The sequence below is a fragment of the Magnolia sinica genome, chromosome 6 (genome assembly GCF_029962835.1).
Source record: "Magnolia sinica isolate HGM2019 chromosome 6, MsV1, whole genome shotgun sequence".
NCBI classification, from domain to species: domain Eukaryota; kingdom Viridiplantae; phylum Streptophyta; class Magnoliopsida; order Magnoliales; family Magnoliaceae; genus Magnolia; species Magnolia sinica.
In genome coordinates, this window is record NC_080578.1 from 50249576 (window position 1) to 50269714 (window position 20139).

Below are 20139 nucleotides of genomic sequence, written 5' to 3' on the forward strand. Positions count from 1 at the left end.
TTCTAAGTTAGATTCTAACATAGATCTCCAAATTGGAAGTGAAGGAGGAGCTCCCTATTCTTCAGACATCAATCATCTCCTTTTCCGGGTTCTTTCTTCCCATTCTTATTTACATAGTTTTAACTTGTTTTAGAATCTCATAGTTTCTAGGTCTAGTTTTATTTCTCTTAGGTTGCTTCTTAGTTTAGTTTTCTTTCTTACATTGCAATAACATAGTTTATGCTAGGACGTAGATCTCTCTGAATATAGAACTAGCACCGTTTGATCCTGAGATTGAAAGAACAATTCGTGAAAGATTGAGAAATAATCCTGTTGAAATGGTGAATGAGACTGAAGTTAAAGCTCTCAAAGATTATTCAGCTCTGTCCAATTTAATGCGCCTTCATGCATAGTGTTGCCAACCACTACGGCAACACACTTTGAACTTAAACCCGGAGTCATACAATTGTTGCCATCCTTTTATGGATTGGACAAGGAGGACCCATATCATCATGTGAAAGAATTCTTAAACATTTGCTCCACCTTTAAGTTCCAAAACTTCTCCAGACGATTCGATCCGCCTACGCCTGTTTCCTTTTTCTTTGAAGGATAAGGCGAAAGCATGGTTGAATTCTCTAGAAGTTGGATCTATCACTACATGGGACCAACTGTCTAAGAAGTTCTTAAACAAGTTCTTCCCCGTTCACAAAACCAATGCCCTCCGTAGAGAAATTACTAACTTCACACAAAAAGAGGGCGAGCACTTTCATGAATGTTGGGAAAGATGGAAGGACTTGCTTCTTAAATGTCCTCACCATGGTTTTGAGAAGTGGCAACAAGTTCAATACTTCTATGACGGTCTGACACCACAGAACCGTCGCATGGTTGATGCCACCAGTGGAGGGTCATTCATGACCAAAAGTGATGTCGAAGCGTGGAACTTCTTTGAAACCTTGTGCAAAAATTCCCAGCAATGGGATTATTCAAATAGAGGTGACAGAAGTCCCCAACCACAAAAGAGAGGTGGTATATATGAGATAGGAGTCATGCCAGAGCTGAGCGCCAAGCTTGATAACCTGACAAAGAAAGTTGATGCTCTGGTATTAAATAATGAACCACCATAAACAGCTCAAGTCGAGGCATATGCCACATGTTCTAGTCCTGCCCATCCTATGCAGTCTTGTCCATCTGGTGCAGCATTCCCAGAACTTCTCTCTGAACAAGTTCATGCTATGAACACTTTTCAAAAATCTGGGAATGATCCTTACTCGAACACATACAACCCAGGGTGGGCTAGACATCCAAATTTCTCTTGGGCAAAAGGACCACAACAAGGAGGACCATCTAGAAATCCTCCCATGCAACCGCACCTCCAAGTTGGCAGTCAACAACCTCAACAGTTTCCACAATATCAACAACTGCCTACACAATCAAGGAAACCATCTCTTGAGGATACACTCCATCTTTTCATGCAGAGTTCTCTCCAATTCCAAAAAGACACCCAACAAACCTTACTGGCCAACCAGCAAAGCTTACATGCAAATGCACAATCCATTGCCAAGTTGGAAGTACAAATGGGTCAACTAGCTGCCACATTGAGTGAGAGAGAGAAGGGCAAGTTCCCTAGCCAACCCGAGGCTAATCCAAAGGGACAAGTATGAGATTGGCTCTAATTCCAACCAAGGGCAATATCATGAACAGGCCAAATCGATCACTACCCTTAGGTCAGGCACGCAGATTGATAACAGAATAGAGATGCCTGGGGATGAATCAAATTCTAAAACAAGATCAAGATGAAGCAGAGAGCCATACCAATGCATCCAAAGTCCAAAAGCTCTCTGACTCTCCAAGAGCCACTAATGTGCCACCTTATGTGCCCAAAGCACCCTTTCCTCAACGTCTGGCACCAATAAAGAAAAGAAATAACTTTGATGAAATCTTGGATGTGTTTCAAAAGTGCAAGTCAACATCCCGTTGCTTGACGCTATCAAGCAAGTCCCTGCTTACGCTAAGTTTCTTAAAGATTTATGCACTCAAAAGCGTAAGCAAAATGTTCATAAGAAAGTCTTCCTTGCAGAGCAGCTCAGCTCCATGATTCAACATAACACCCCTCCTAAATTTAGGGATCCATGAGCTCCCACCATTTCTTGCGGCATCGGAGATCATAAGATCGGGAAGGCATTACTTGATTTAGGGGCGAGTGTCAATTTGTTCCATATTCGGTTTATGAGCAGCTAGGACTTGGTGAGTTGAAACCGACTAAGGTAACATTACAACTAGCCGATAGATCTGTCAAGGTGCCCTGGGGTATTATTGAAGATGTGTTAATCCAGGTTGATAAATTTTATTTTCCAGTGGATTTCATAGTTATAGATACTCAGCCTGTCCAGAATCTTCATAGTCAGATCCCAGTCATTTTGGGTCGTCCATTTTTGGCCACATCTAATGCTATTATCAATTGCAGGAATGGAGTTATGAAATTGTCCTTTGGTAACATGAATATTAAACTCAATGTTTTTAATACAGGACAACAATCCTCAGATTTGGATGACATATTTGAAGTGGACATGATCGAGAGCCTTGTGCAGGACTCCTTCCGTACATCTTTTGAAGATCCTCTTGAGACCTGCTTAGCACAATCGGGCATGGATTTTGACATTGATAGTCCCATCCATGAAGTCAATGCATTGCTCGACTCTACTCCTATATTGGAGACTGAAAAATGGAGAGCGAAAGTGAAACCTCTTCATCCCTCTGAGACTCTTCCTGACAGCACAGTTTGTAACTCTGAGAAGACAAAGGCGAGCAGGCTGCTTAATGTTCTTAGAGCATATAAGGCAGCAATTGAACGGAAGATAGAAAAAAATCCAGGGAGTATGCCCCCCTGCATGGATGGATCATGCTGTGGTAATATTGCATAACATGCAAAGGAAGCGTGATCCTAACATAGAAGAAGTCGTTCGAGCAGAAGTCCTTAAATTATTTGACGACAGTGTCAGTTGCCTTATTTCAGATAGCACAGTTCATGGGAACTCACATCACTTGTCTGGGATCGGTTAATGAAAGTGTTGAGGTAATTTCTTTGGCGGACCCTGGTTATAAAGATTATTTCATTCATGGTCCGTTCTTGTCTGGCCGAAGACGTTAAATTTAGCGCTCATGGGAGGCAACCCAGCGTTTTGCTTTATTGTATTGCTTTTTATTTCATTCATTTTCATTTTTCTTAGTTAGTTACTTCAATGTTTGTGGGTAACATTACTGCAAACCCTCACGAGACTACAACTCGTCCACTAGGGGTAACCTAGGGGTTTAAAGGCTTGTTGCATGCGCTAAATGCAATCGAGAGCACCTGTGAAAGTGGTATAGGTAGGATCTTCTTTTCTTTTTCTTTTTGTTATTTTTGTTAATTTCTCTCTTGCCCTAACTTGCTCTTACATTGATAATTTTGGGAAACCTCTTGATTCTCCGTCCAGGTACTATCTTTCCCTCATTCCTCTTTTATTATTCGTTGTCCCATGTGCATCGCATGATTATTTCTTTTACATTGAGGACAATGTAGATTTTAGGTTGAGGGTGGGAGATTAGGTTACCTAATTAGTATTTTCTTGGTCTTGAGCAAAATTTGTGAAAAATTTGTGAAAATTTTAAAATTTTTTCTGAAATTTCTATTGAATTCAAAGTGATTTTGAAGGATAGTTGTGATTTTAACATTATAAGATATGTGATGTTGGTAACTTATGACTCTTGGATTCGGCCATCTGCTTGATTTCACAGTCAATTTTGAATTGTTAATCCATGATTAGAAGTTGTAAACATTGATTGAGCCATGATTTCACATATCACATCTCGCTTACACATTAAGTTTTCGGTTCGATAACTGAATGATTAACTTGGTAAAAAGAAGAATTAAAAGGCTAAGTCACATAATCTTCACCATAGGTTTGCTCCCTATAGGTGCAGATTTGATTCTCCATAGTTGACATATGAAAAAAAAAAAAAGTTAGGCGACAAGTTTTCGCCATAGGTTTGCTCCCTATAGGTAAGAATTTGATTCCCCTCATTTGCGTTACTGCTCATAAAGAAAATCAAAGGCTGGTAAAATGAAAAGTTAATCTGTGAGATAAGTGTTGGTTTCAAGCTTGGTTGTCACGAATTACCAATGATATCATGAGATTGACAATTGGATCTCTTAATGTTTGTAAGTCGAGATTACACTTTACATTCATGGAGCTCGATGTTCAAAATTGTTCCAATTAATGGATTAATAGTTTGAAATTAATTATGAAATCTGTCGAGAGCTTGATTCCAAGAGAAAAATTCCACACACCAATCATGAATCTTAGAATTTTCACATCTCAGCTATCTGTTCACAAGTCACTTGAGTTTACAGGAATTGTCTTTTATTTCTGAAATTATTTTTCGCATGTTTTGCTCGGGACTAGCAAAATGCTGGTTGGGGGTTGTGATCAGGGTCGAATATTGCATATTAGACCCTAATCATTACCAGATTTTACATATATGATAATGCTTAATGGAGTATTTTAATTGTATTTTTGTTACAGGATGAAGTCAGGAGCGTTAATTGAAAATTGATGTTAAAGGCATGGATTTCATGATCCAAAGTCTCCAGAGCACGGGATGGACTCCAGAGAACCAATAATGAAGATTTTACACGCCTGGGATCTGAGGAAAGCAAGCCAAAGGGGCCCGAAAAGGGTCCAGAATGCAAGATCACATGGTTCCCGCTATCCGATCAGTTCGAAACTTCATACATGAGATGAGGGCCGTAAATTAACTGTACATATTAAATTTCAGCCATTGAAGATCTCGGGAAGTGGTCCAACGGACAGATCAGCCTATTAATCTCCAATTTGGGGCCCACCTGATATTTGGAACTGCCTCAACCTTGGTATTGACAGTTAAATTACCATGATAAAGAGGATGGATGGTGTAGATTTCTCGTAAACATCACAGTGGGCCCTGTGTATGAGGAGTGTGCACACTGCACGTTTTCACCAGCTGCGCACCGCACCGCTGGGACAGTCAGCGAGAGCGCTGACCCGTCTCTCTCTCTCGCCGCTGCAGCGTCCGCGGAACCGAACCGCGGTCATCGGTTGTGGGGCCCACCTAGTGTCCAAATGGACAATCCAAACCGTCCATCCACTTCCTGGGGCAGCCATTACCATTGCCTAGGTGGCAAAAATTCAAATGAACGCATAGATCAGAGCCTAGCCGTTCAAACGCAGGTTGGACGGCAAGACAGAAAGCCGCGTGGGCTGCACCGAATCCACCCCAAAATCAGTCAATTCCTACTGATTTTTCGAGCTGAAACCAATGGACGGCGTGGATTCCTGTGAAAAGTCCAATAATGGACCCAACCATCATCGCAGCGTCGGTTTGGCGTCCGCGAAACGCACGGACGCTGCCAGTTTTTATGGAAATTAGTGGGCCCCACTCGTCAACCTTCCGGAAGATCTGATCCATCCATCGTGTAGAGGGCTTCGAGAGCTTCAAAACCATGTTGATATTCCTCGCCCATGCGTACACACGTGTGCGGTACAGAGGCCAAAAGTAGACTGCCCCGGGACATTTAAAACCGAGTTTTTTGAGATTTCTTCTGTGGGCCGCGCTAATGGACCTTCGAATCCACCCATTCTTGACTGAAATTTTGTTCTGAATCCAATGGACAGGGTGGATTTTTCAGAAAATACCTCTGTGGGGCCCACCGATCACGGCTGCGAAAATTTATACTCCGAGTCCTTCTACAACTCTGCCACCAACCCCAGCCATCCAGCAGCTATAAAAGGGGAGTTTTGGACGTGGGAAAGGCATTCAGAACCAGGGGATTCCAGATCTGAAGCAAGGGAGAGAAGAAAGAGAAGAAAGAGAAGAAAGAAGAGAGAGAGATTGTTTGGTTTGACGTTTTTTAATGAATTTTATTTAATATTTTTTTATGGATTTTATGGGTCAAAAATCTCTCAGCTAGGACTGAGATGAAGCCCCTAATTTGATTAGCTCTTGTATTGGTTGATTTACTTTGAATTTCAATTAATTTGTTTCTTTCTTTAAGTGGGCTTATGGGTTTAAATTCTATACTTCTCCATCGATGAACTTGACCAAAGTATATATATGGATGTTGTTTGGATGCTTATTATAGGTGCTTGTGTCTGATCAAGAACAGGTTTCCTATAGAGGAAGAAACATGATGCTTTAATGAATTGTACATCCCTTATGCCCGACCAAGGATATGGGATATGTCATTCATGGCATTGCTTAAAGGAATTAGACAGTCTGTATGCCTGATTAAGGACACAGATTGTGCTTTCTCTATTTAAGTGGTATCAATCTAGATCAAGGTGAATCAACAGACAAAACAAGGGTTAGGATAATTAGGGGTGGATTCGAAAGTCCTAGTGCTCTCTCTCTGATTGAATTTTCTTCCCTGTTCTTAATTAATTGTTTTTCATAAAATTGGGCTTAGTAATTCATTCCATTAATTGTTGGATTAGTTAAGGAGAATCATAGATTTGAATTGTGACGACCAGTCCTCGTGGGAACGATCTCGTAATACGTACTGTATCTACATCTGATTCGTATACTTGCGAGTTTAAAAATCATTTAAATCATGTTGGTTTAAATAAAACATCAAGTTTTTGGCTACCATCCGCTGTTTGGATAGTGGGGCCCAGCATGATGTATGTGTTGCATCCAAATTGTCCAACCATTTTGAAAGCTCATCTTAAGACTTGAGACTAAAAATGAGACAGATCTAGGATCAGGTGGACCACGTTACAGGAAATAATGGGTTTGAACGTCCACCATTAAACCCTTGGACTTCAAAGTTTGGACCAATATGATATTTATTTTCCCTCTCAATCCAGGCCTTTATGACCTTATGATTAGGTTGGTTGGAAAATAAACTGTATAGTGGGCCTTGTGATTGTTTAACAGTGGAAATTATTATCTCAATTGCTATTTGTGGTATGGTCCAAATGATCCTTCATTATGATCTTTTTTTTGGGACGTGATGAGGCCCACATTGATTTATTTGTGGCCCGTCCGTTGAGCCCCACCTTGACACATGAGGCCCATGTGATTAGGCACATCTTGATTTATTTGTGGACGTCCATGAGGCCCGCCTTGATGTATTTGCGACCCATCCATGAGGCCAATGTGCAGGGCCCACTTATGATGTATATTAGGGCCAATGTGTAGGGCCCACCTGTGATGTATATTAGGCCTGACGTGTTGTGTACGAGGCCCATGTAATGCGGCCCACTTGATGCTTGTATGGCCCATGTGGTGTATTTAAGGGCCAATGTGCAGGGCCCACCTATTATGTATTTGTGGCCTTTGTCGAGGCCTAATATGATGTTTTTATGGCCCACATTGATATATTTATGGCCCATCCCTGAGGCCCACATTGATATATAGTGCGGCCCCTTTGATGTATATGATAGTGCGGGCCCATTTGATGTATATGAGATCCAAGTATTACAACCCATTGTGATGTATGTGAGGCCCATATGACGAGGCCCGATGTGATGTAATCATGACCCATGTGCCGAGATCCACGTGATATATATGTTTGATCCGAACGGCCTAATTTGATTTATATAAGGCCCATATGATGAGGCCCAACATGATGTATTTTCGGCCCATTTGGTGAGGCCCAAGTGACGTATATGTAGCCCTTGTATGAGGCCCGTGGATGCGACCCACTTGTTGTGTATTAGGCCCTTGTGTGAGGCCATGGGCTTATGATACGTTTGGCTCTATGTGGGCCACTCCTTGGGAACAATGATGGTTAAATGGCCACATTGTTGGGCAATGATGGTTTAATGTCCACATTGTGACCTTCCCTTAGGCCTTGATCGGCCGATTGTTGAGGCCGATTATCGATCGATTCCAACTATTGAGGCTGAGTATCGAGGCCAATTCTGAGTGTCAATTTTGATTGTCAAGGCCAAGGCCGATTGTCGAGACCTATATGATGTATATGCGACCCGTAATTAGGGCCCATTATGATGTATTCGTGGCCTATGGGCAAGGCCCATTGTGATATGCCCATGATGCATGGCCCATTTGATGTATTCGAGACCCATGTGTAGGGCCCACATGTCATGTATTTAAGGCCAATGAGCAGGGCCCACCTGTTGTGTATATGTGGTCCTTGGGTAAGGCCCACTGTGTTGTATATTAGGCCTTTGTGTGAGGTCGTGGGCACATTATATGTTAGGCTCTACGTGTGTCATTCCTTGGGAGCAATGTTGGTTAAATGTCCATATTGTCGAGGTCAATCGTTATTGATACCGATTATGAGTATGTGACTGCATAGCATCATGGAACATGCCCATACCCATCATCTGCATGTTTGTTATCAGATGTGATTGACCATTGCATATGTCATTGGACAGGATGATATAAGACTCCCTGATAGGCCGAGGTTATCTCACATAAGCGCACTGTATGCGCAGGATTGATGCATGACTGGATTGTATGACTTATGCATCTTGCATTGTGTTATGATTACGGTACGCCCTAGCGACATCAGGGCCATCGCCTCCACAGGCATATCGTGGATAGCCAGATGGGACACTGAAAATGTTTGGTTCTAGCATAGGGGCACCATAGATGTCCATGGGTGAAAATCCCTAAACCTCCATGGCTAGGAGACGCCCCAACGTCGAGACCGAGTGGATATATATATGAGCGCATGAGGGACGTATACCAGTAAGCCGCGTCTCCCACTGTGTTGTGGTTGGTTGGGAGGGGGTGTGACCTTACCCGCCTGAGTGAGGGGGCAATGTCTAGGTTGAGTTTGACTAGTTTGAGGAATGGGTCCGTTATCGACGAGCCGGGCACGATATTGGCAGACGGATAGTGAGGTCACTTCCACTTACCCAGTTGTGTGCTCGAATAGGGGCGACAAGCTGGCGTAGAGTGTAATAGACCCCGGTGATGATCTCAGAGATGAACTGTACTGATATGTGGATTTAGTGAGCAGGATTTGCATACTCATTCATGCATTCATTCATTCACTATCCACTCGGGTTGGTGGTGCGCAACTATTTATTACATGTGCCTTCGTAATGGCCAGGATTTCGGTTGGGGTGCGTGACTAACCTGAGATCAGGAGTTTACTACATTGAGTCTGACTATCCAAATTTAGGTATGGGACTGGTTTAGATAGAAGTCCCTTGTGATGGACCCTATAGCCTGCGATACTACGTACTATCATACCGACTTCACACTCCAGTATGGTCATTCCATTCGCACCGCATATTGCATAACATCTACGGCACACGGCATTTTGAGTTACTATGTCTCTCCATTTATATGGCCTAGGTACGGCTGACGCTATTTGTGTTACTCATCAGGAATGTATGTTGTATTGCATCTGATATTTGGCTATCTATGATTCATCATTTGCATAGTTGTTCTACATTGTATATTCTGACATTGATTGACTCATGGACTTGTCCGTATTTTCGCTTACTCTGTTATCATATGATTTATGATCTTGTCAATATTCCGTTTACTATGATAATTCATGCTCTTGTAAGTATTTCTGCTTATTTCGACATTATACAATTTATGGATTATCAGTACTTTTGATATTGTGTGATTTATGGCATTGTATCCTTGGCATCTAATATTTGGCTTGCTTTGACTCCTCATTTGGATAGTTAATTTGTATTGTGTACCCTGATATTGTATGATCCATGGACTCGTTAGTACTTCCGCTTAATCTAATTACTCTGATATTGAATACTTGACACTTACCTTGTGCACAAACTTACACGACCCTCTAAGCTTTCTATAAGCTTATGCACGATAGATGCGTGCAGGTGATGTTAGGTTGCAGCAGTGTTGAACTTGGAGCGTGCGGCGGCCTTCTGGTGCTTGATTTTAGATTTATGTATTTCCCTTTCAGCATTGTACTCAAATTGTTATATTAGTGGATATGTGATGATGATGTTGCCTTTGTGAATTGGGTAATCTTGTGGTTATGCTTATTACGAGTTAAACGTAAAAAAAAAAAAAAAACCTCCTTGTAGGACCCTAGGATCGAAATCTGGCGTATGGACGATAGGAACTGAGAATGGGGTACTATGGAGGCTGTCGGCACCGGATTCGGCGATCGGGATTCCTGTGAATCCGATTTCCGGGTTTAGGGCGTGACATATGAGATGTGGTTTAATAAGAAGCCTTCTATCAAATACTTTCGAGTTTTCGACAGTAAATGTTATATCTTGCGTGACTGAAAACATCTGGGTAAATTTGACACTAAAAGTGATGAAGGGTATTTTTAGGGTATGCTCTGAATAGTCGAGCATATCGAGTACTTAACAAAAGGACCGGTGTAATACAAGAATTTATTAATGTGGTTATTGATGATCTTTTGAATACACCTGTCTCAAGTTCAGAAGATGATGAAGTTCTTTAAATTGATAAACCAGACTCTTCATCTAATTAAAATAACACTGAACTACGATAAAATAAAGATCATCCTACTGATCAAATCCTTGAAAATCTCCTCACTGGTATACGCACTCGTAAACAATTAGAAGATATGTGTAACTACATGTGTTTTACATCTCAGATGGAACCGGCTAACGTAAAAGAAGCCCTTACTGATGAAAACTGGATTATAGCTATGCAAGAAGAGCTCAATCAGTTTATAAGAAATGATGTTTGGTATTTAGTTCGAAGACCAACAGATAAAAATATTATCGAAACAAAATGAATTTTTAAGAATAAGTCTGATGAACTTGGTAACATAATTAGAAACAAGGGTAGGCTGGTTGTATAAGGATACACTCAAATTGAAGGTATTGATTATGATGAAACCTTTGCCCCAGTAGCTCGTCTTGAATCAATCAGACTATTTATATCCATTGCGTGCTTTAAAAAATTTAAAATATATCAAATGGATGTTAAGAGTGCATTTTTAAATAGTGATTTGCATGAAGAAGTATACGTTGAACAACCAAAGGATTTTGAAGACCCTAAACACGTTAATCATGTTTATCGCTTAAAAAAGGCACTCTATGGATTGAAACAAGCTCCCAGGGCACGGTACAAGAAATTAACTAAATTCTTGTTATGTCATGAATTTGTAATGGGGAGTGTAGATAAAACATTATTTGTTAAGAAACATAAAGATCATATTTTAATTGTGCAAATATATGTTGATAACATTATCTATGGATCTACCTGTGCTAAGATGATTGTTGAGTTTGCAGATCTTATGAAATTCAAATTCAAAATGAGCATGGTTGGAGAATTAAATTATTTCATAGGTTGCAAGTCAAACAGCTTCCTGATGGATTCTTCATCTCTCAAACCAAATATGCTTTGAACTTAGTTAAAAGGTTCAGATTTGAGAGTGTAAATAATTTTGATACTCCAATAGTACCACTCTGAAACTCTCTAAGGATTCAACATGTAAGAGTGTGGATCCTAAGTTGTATCGCAGTATGATATGAAGTTTACTTTATTTAACTGCGAGTCGATCGGATATTGCTTTTAGCGTTGGTATTTGTGCCAAATATCAATCGGACCCTAAAGAGTCCCACTTCATTGTTGTTAAGCAAATTTTGTGGTATGTCGCTAGTTCAGCTAATCTTGGTCTCTGGTATCCACATGATACTAGTGTGCAATTAGCTAGTTACATGGATGCTGATTGGGCTGGTAACATTGATGATCGTAAATCAACCAGTGGTGGTTGTTTCTATGTCGGGAACTGTCCAGTTTTCTGGTTAAGTAAGAAACAAAGTTCTGTATCGCTCTCTACTGCTAAGGCTGAATATATTGCCGCAGGTAATGCATGCACTCAACTAGTATGGATGAAGAGAATGCTAAGTGATTACGGAATTATACAAGAATCTATGATGTTATATTGTGATAATACAAGCGCAATTAATATTTCTAAAAATCATATTCAGTATTCACGAACTAAGCACATTGACATTAGGTACCATTATATTCGTGAATTGGTGGAAGAAAACATAATTTCATTAGAATATATTTAGACCAAAAATCAACTAGTTGATATATTCACAAAACCGTTTGACAAAAATTGATTTTCAAAATTGAAATTTGATCTTGGTATGTGTAATATGAACTGATGATTTGTGCTCATTTGTATCATCATGCTTGTATATATTATTTTGTATTTTTATTTTATTTAAATATATGTAAAATTACACATTTTCTGTGTTGCACGACCAGTCGAGTACACACTCGACCAGTCGTGGAACGAACGATCGAGTATGTACATGACCAGTCGTGAAACGCGTGAATGGGGTTTTTATTTGGGGAAAAGTGATTTTTTCTTCACTTCCTTCTTCTCCATCAAACCCATCCATGACTGGTCGAACCCATCTCCAATTACTCTCCGGTTTGTGCATCATTTTTTATTTCCTTGTGAATGTAAGTTCTTTGATCATCTTTAATTTTGATTATGCTTCTTGTTTCAAGATTTATGGTGGTTTGATAGTGTCTCTTCCTTAAAATCTGATTTATTTGGAATCCTTTAATTCCTTTTTGCAAACATTTGTTTCTTTGCTATTTTGTTACAATGAAAGGAAGAAATAAGAAGTGAACCACTCACGGTCCCTCTTCTTCCTGTTCCGCACCCACCACCGTGCGTCATCTTCAGCCTCCCGAAGAGGATCCCAAGAGTATGTAGGATTTTCATCTTAGAAATGTTATTGTTGAGCGTGTTGTCATTGTTGATCATATTGAGAGCTTCAACATTGTCCCTCTCCTTCAAGCTGTAGGCTGGAAAAACATACTATCTTGGGGCGGTCCTGCATACCGATCCATTGCGCAGGGCATGTATGCTTGTATTACTGAGTTCTCTTAAGATAATTTGACATTTACTGTGTCAACTAGAGAAGGTCTAATTAAGGCAGACTGTCATTTGATTTCAGCAATCATGAATATACCTGTTGTTGATGATGGTGTACCCATATCCACTTTGCAAGCTAAACCTTCTGAAAATACTAAACAATTAATTATAAGAGTTCTTTGTAACATGAATGTAGAATGGAATGGCGGTACGGCGCTCAGCTCTAAATATATGCTGCCCAAATATAGTGTCTTGCATTATATTTTTATTTCAAATGTCTATCCTCGCTCAGGTAACAAGACTGAGTTGACCTCTTTTATTGCCCTCATTATGCATTTAGTTGTAACTGACATCCATATTTGTCTTCTGTTTCTTATCTGTCATTATATTATTCATTTTTATCGTCACCCTGGTCACAGCGATATTCCTTTCGCTTGTCTTATGACTGCCTTACCTGATCATGCTTTAATAGCTATGCCTGTTGGGGAAGGTTTTATTAATCTCCGTCCATTTAACAACTCTAATATTATCAAGATGAACTTGGACTTAGCAACTGGTCGAGTTGATAGGAATGCTGGAGGAGATGAAGAAGCTAAAGATGCTAATGCTTTACCTCGAGAAGACATTAATATGGATGATTTATTTGATAAACTTGAATCAGATTCTGAGGCTGACCCTGATTATCAGGCTTCTAGTTTTGATGAGAGGTTGCATACTCTTGAGGAACAGGTGACTTAGATTCAAGTAACCTAGGATTCTAAATTTGCTTATATGTGCAAATACATGAGGTGCATTAATAAGGGTTTACATCAAATTGATTCATCTATTCTTGTTCCCTTTTCAGGATCTGATTAGTTATCTTTTGATTTGATGGTATCTGTAATAACTTTATTCTAACTCTTTTCTCTATGACTGCTTGGATTATATTGTTTAAACTCTTATCTATGATATCAGTTCAGATACTTTGTTTTATTTAATTTGGATGAGTAGTTATTGATTCTACTTACTCTCTTATTATCTTCCTCTATCATTATTCGCTTCCTTTGTCATGTTGAGATAAAAAGGGGGAGACCATTGTTCAATGAAATGAGGATATGATAGCTATGATGAATGTGACTAATTTTTTTTACAAAGAGTAGTGGATTAAGGGGGAGAGTTGATTATTGTTGATTATATTATTGATTATGGATCATATCAGAATATGCTTGTGGAATGTGTTGATTGAATATCTATTGTGCATATTGTAATTTTGGTTTTGTCACAAATTTGACAAAGGGGGAGATTGAAAGTGTTATCATGATAAACCTTGAGTATTGTCAAATTTTGGTGTGCTTAACCAATTCAAGTTTGTATCTTGATGTGTATCAAGCTTGTGTATTTGTTCACATTGAATCTTCGACATTTGTTCTGTTCGTGCTGAATTTATCTTGCCGATATCTATGACGAACTTGCCGAGATCTTCAAATTGGAAGAAAGTGAAGACTTAGTGTTCAAGAACATTGCAGTTCAAGATATGAAACCAGAAAAGTCCAAGAACTCAAGACCTACTTGAGGACTGTGTTCGGTATGTTGAGTTCAAGCGTAAAATTTAAAGTTGTTGAAGTGATTGATAGTTTGATGATTCATATGTTCTACATCACAAGTAAGGTATGATTGACTTAGATTGACCTTAGATCATGATTAGATCATTTTACACTTTCGGTCGGTCATTTTGGTCATTTTATAAGTGTAAAATTCTATTCTTTCGACTAGCCCTAGCACTGGCTTGATCAGTCCTAGAATTTTTTCGACCAGTTTAGGATTTGTTATAAATTTTTGAAAATTTTCTATTTGTATACAACCAGTCATGGAAACTACTTGACCAGTCATGTGAATAGTGCTTGACTCATTTTCCAACGAGTAATCTAGACTCACACGACCAGTCGTGTGGTGTCCACGACTAGTCGTGGGACCCACAAGGCCAGTTGTGCAACTGAAAAATCTTATCACGCCAGAATTTTTAAAAATCTGTTTGGATAAAGTGAGTCGTAGCTAACCCAAGGCCCATCGTGCGAACCGATTTTTCAGCTATAAATAGTACTCGAATTTCAGAGTTTTTCATTTAATTCTTATCATTCTTAAGTGCAATGCCCTGAAAATCGGGGGTCCACTACAAGAAATACCCCTTTTAGCGACGAAAATTTTCATCGCTAAAAGTCAGATTTTCGTAGCTAAATACATTTAGTGACAAAAATTTTCGTCGTTAACTTCGTCGCTAAAAGACCGACGTGCATGGATTTTAACAGTGAAAAATTGAAATCGTCGCTAAAGCAAGGCTTTTAGCTTGCTTTTAGTGATGAAAATTTTCGTCGCTAAAAAAACTGTACAAGACTTTTAGCAGCGAAAATTTTCGCTGCTAAAAATTCTTTACTTTTAGCGATGAAATGTTTCATCGCCAAAAAAACTGTACAAGACTTTTAGCAGTGAAACTTTTCACTGCTAAAAGTATTATTCAGTTTTTAGTGATGAATATTTTCGTCGCAAACAACATATACATGACTTTTAGCAACAAAAATTTTCACTGCTAAAAATTCATTACTTTTCGCGGCGACTATTTTCGTCGCAAAAAAAAACTGTACAAGGCTTTTTAACAGCAAAAATTTTTCCTACAAAAAGTAGTTCAGTTTTTAGCGACCAAAATTTTCGTCGCAAAAAAAACTATACAAGACTTTTAGCAGCGAAAAGTTTCGCTGCCAAAAAATTTGTTCCTTTCTAGCGACGATAATTTTCGTCGCAAAAAAAACTGTACAAGACTTTTAACAGCGAAAATTTTCGCTGCTAAAAGTAGTTCAGGTTTTAGCAACGAATATTTTCGTCGCAAAAAAAACTATACAAGACTTTTTGCAGTGAAAAGTTTTGCTGCTAAAAATTAGTTCCTTTTTAGCAACGATAATTTTCCTCGCAAAAAAAAAAAAAAAACTTTACAAGACTTTTAGCAGCGAAAAGTTTCGCTGCTAAAAGTAGTTCAATTTTTAGCGACGAATATTTTCGTCACAAAAAAAAACTATACAAGACTTTTAGCAGCGAAAATATTCGCTGCTAAAAATTCGTTCCTTTCTAGCAACGATAATTTTCCTCGGTAAAAACCTTTACATGAGCTTTGGCAGCGAAAGTTTTCGCTGCCAAAAAATTCGTTACACCTTTAGCAACGAAAATTTTCGTCACTAAAAAACTTTTGAAGCCTTTTTAGCAGCGAAGATTTTCGCTGCTAAAAATAAAATACAATACTTTTAGCTACGAATATTTTCGTTGCTAAAAGTCTTTTTTTTTAAAAAAAAAAATTCCGCATAAAATTCCTGATATACACCTATTAACAATATATTTCATCATATTCATCCTGATATACACCTATTATATATATATTTCATCATATTCACATTCACATCCATCTAATTAAATTAACCCAAACCCAAACATAAACTATATTCATCCAAACACAAACAATCTTATCCACATCACATTCATTCAAAACTTAATATAATAAACAAATATATAAAAAAATCACACAGATGAAGGCGAAGGCACTGGGGCATCAGTGGATAAGCGTGCAGCGATAACCTGAAACATCTCCATCATCCGTCGCTCATGCTCCACCCGCATCTCCTCCATCCTCCTCTCTTGCTCCTTCCTCTGCCTCGCCAGCTGATCGTCCATCCTCCTCTCCTGCTCCTCCCTCTACCTCGCCAGCTCCTCCTCCATCCTCCTCTCCTACTCTCTCTGCCTCGTCTGCTCCTCCCTCTGTCTGTCCAGCTGATCTTTGATGTCATCGACGGCGACCCGTAGCTACTGAACCTCTCTCTCTGCAGTATCAGCTCGACGTACAGCGCTGTCGCCAATGATGATGGATCGGCTGGAGGCAGCTCTAGCGGGTGCCATGAGCTTGGCACCATGGCCAAACCCACGCACATATCCAGAACGGGTGCCAAGCACCTAACTCAGGATCTCTGGCTCACTCCGCTGAGTACCATCGGGAGTGGGCTGACTGCGTAAGGTGTCCATCTCCTCCTGTAATGAAAACATATGAATTTTCATAATAAATGACATTATTATAATTTAATGCAAATAAAATTTACAATGTAAGGATCTTTACCAAAATCTCGCTGGCTCTAGGATGTACCCAAGATCCTGTCGCCTACCGATAGTGAGTCCCTTTGTAGAAGTCTACTGGTTCGGGCTCCTGGCCAGTGACGGAATCTCGCTGCGCAATCGAAAAGACAATAGAATTAATATAAATGCATGAAAAGAATATATAAACGTAATAATTACCAGTACTTTCTTACCATTTCGTGACGAAGTCGTACAAATGACTTTGAACCAACTACGTGGTTCACTTCTAACTTTCCTCTATTGTCAGAATTTATTTTGCTCCTCTTCTGAACACATTATTCATAATACATTGTTATTAATTACGAATTTAATTATTACGTTAAGATATCATAAATATGTAAATATTACCTGAAAAGAATCAGACGAAAACCTATCGCAGAGTATCCGCCAGTCCTCATCGGTCACGTGCAGCGGTGCGGACTGTACGACCTCCTCGTGACTCATGCACCGCTTATATTGCCGGTGTAACTTACTGCGGTAATCCTTGAACCGCTCCTTCATCATGTCATCGACAGCATGGGAGATGTACGGAACACTCAAATCCAAGTCAAATTTATCCTGCAGTTTTGTAAATAATAGATTAAGATAATAAACTTATTAAGAAAATAACTTAACTGTAAATAAACTTTTATAAAATAAATTTTAATTTACTAAAATTTACCTGAAGGCGCTGACGGATGAGCTACAGCACATCATCTGTCACATCCCCCCAACGGGGAGTGGTGGGGGGATCAGTGATCGGCATAAGACACCGACCTCCAACGTAAACAACATGGCATTGTTCCCAACAGGTCTAATGCAGTCCTGTGGGAACTCTACCGTCACCCTACCCTCACGCATAAGTCGCTCTAAAAGCAACCCACGCATGGGTCCACGTCCTCGTCGGCTGGTCGATGACGTTGTTGCAAAAGAAATATGTAAGTTTAAACATAAACAGAAATCATTAAAAGAAATATACGCCTAGACTTACATGCAGTGCCTGGTGTATGTGCGACTGAGGGATCAGACGCCTGCGATGCAACATGTGACGGCGATGCTGGCTCCGTCACTTCACGAATAGAAGGGATAGATCCAGTGCGCGAACGACGTACTCTCCCACCTGGTGTCATCACTGAATATGTGCGAGCTACGAACTTATAAATTTAAACAATGTCAATACAAGTGGAATATATTAAAACATTGTATAAGCAGTGTTGACGATACAATGCATGTGTTTATGCTTAGAGAGATGATTAAAATATGATTAGACCATTACACTATAATGCAAGCAGAATATAATAAAACTGTAAACTTTAATTTATAATCATTGGAAATTTCATTATACATTGTCATTTTATATTAAATACGTATATTTCGAAGTACTCCCTGCGTAAGCTATCGTATACTTCAGAAGCATATGTCATTTCGTGTGAAGCACTCGACATATTTACAGCCAACATGCCAGTCACAATAGGAGATATCTGGTCTCTTGGGATTCCATTCAGATGTGCAAGTAACAGAGTCGCATCTTCCATATCTCGTTTCCCGCGGTTATATATCTCCATCAGCCCTGGAATTTCTTTGAGATAGCATAATCTTTCATCTAAGTCATCATCGATATATTCTACTCTACACTCATCGACTAGACCAGGTATCTCTATGGCCCTACCAGAAGAAGATAGGACCGAAACATCTATCTGCAACAGTTGATGAAGTATATTGCGTGATTCTGCTACGCTTCGGTTTAAGGAGGACATGATCAGAAATTGACTCAACTGCAAATGTGGATTATAAACAATTTAATAAAAAGAATTAATCATGACTTGTAATTTTCACATATACATGGAATATATAAATTATTCGAATTGAAAAATGACATGTAAATCATGTGTACAGTTAATAATCGTCATCTGTATCACTATTGCTTAGAGCTATTTCTTCACCATCACTATCACTAATCAGTATTTCATCCTCATTGTCCGTAACGTCATCATCAATGAAACCGCTATCATCTGTAACAATAGCACGTATTATTGAGGCATCAACATGATCAGGTGGCACATCATCTCTATCTAATTGCACCACATCAATATCAACACTTGAATCAGTCCCTGTATCCCTAGATGACATGTCTTCTTGATATGTTTCTTCAACCATAAACGTGTCATTTCTCCTGTCCTCGCTGTCACGCCCCAAACCCAGAAATCGGATTCGCAGGAATCCCGATTACTGAATCCGGTGCCGACAGCCTCCGTAGTACCCCATTCTCGAGTCCTAGCGTCCATATGCCAGATTCCGATCCTGGGATCCTACAAGGAGGATTTTTTTTTTTGTATATACATTTAACTCGTAATAAGCATAACCACAAGATTACCCAATTGACAAAGGCAACATCATCATCACATATCCACTAATATAATCATTTGAGTACAATGCTGAAAGGGAAAATACATATATCGAAATCAGAGCTCCAGAATACAACTGCACGCTCCAAGCTCAACGCTGCTGCAACCTAATAACACCTGCACGCATCTATCGTGCATAAGCTTATAGAAAGCTTAGGAGGTGGTGTAAGTGTGTGCACAAGGTAAGTGCCAAGTATTCAATACAATGTCATTATCATAAAAACTGGAAGTACTGGTAATCCATAAATCGTACAATATCGGAATAAGCAAAGATACTAGCAAGATCATGAATTATCTGAGTAAGCAGAAATACTGACAAGAGCAGGAATTATCAGAGTAAACAGAAATACTCACAAGATCATAGATCATACGATAACAGAGTAAGCGGAAATACGAGCAAGTCCATGAGCCAATCAATATCAGAATACGCAATATATAACAGCTACGCAAACGAGGAGTCATAAAGAGCCAAATATCAAATGCCGAGAATGCAATGGGGTATATAATTCCTTATTTGTTCACAAATACGTCATCCATATCTAGACCATATTAATGAAGAAAGCACAGTAACCCAAGATGTCGTATGTCGCGGATGTAATGCAATATGTGGTGCGAATGGAATGACCATGCTGGAGTGTGAAGTCGGGATGGTAGTGCGTAGTATCACAGGCTATGGGGTCTATCACAAGGGACTTCTATCCAAACCAGTCCCATACCTAAATTTGGATAGTCAGACTCACAGTGGTAAACTCCTGATCTCAGGTTAGTCGC

At 39.5% G+C, this 20139-nt stretch overlaps 1 protein-coding gene and 1 non-coding gene across 2 annotated transcripts; both read right to left on the reverse strand.

The window, feature by feature from the left end:
• Positions 1 to 695: 695 nt before the first annotated feature.
• On the reverse strand, positions 696 to 802 carry LOC131250209 (small nucleolar RNA R71). Its single transcript, XR_009173137.1, has one exon. It is a non-coding gene; the product is annotated as a small nucleolar RNA R71 (small nucleolar RNA).
• Positions 803 to 16645: 15843 nt separating this feature from the next.
• LOC131250033 (uncharacterized) lies at positions 16646 to 17536 on the reverse strand. Its single transcript, XM_058250713.1, has 4 exons — positions 17333 to 17536; positions 17158 to 17250; positions 16968 to 17075; positions 16646 to 16882 (listed from the first exon to the last, which is right to left on the reverse strand). Exons 1-3 carry the CDS (start codon positions 17486 to 17488, stop codon positions 17010 to 17012), a joined length of 315 nt encoding a protein of 104 aa, XP_058106696.1. The 5' UTR covers positions 17489 to 17536; the 3' UTR covers positions 16646 to 16882; positions 16968 to 17009.
• Between the last annotated feature and the right edge of the window lie 2603 nt (positions 17537 to 20139).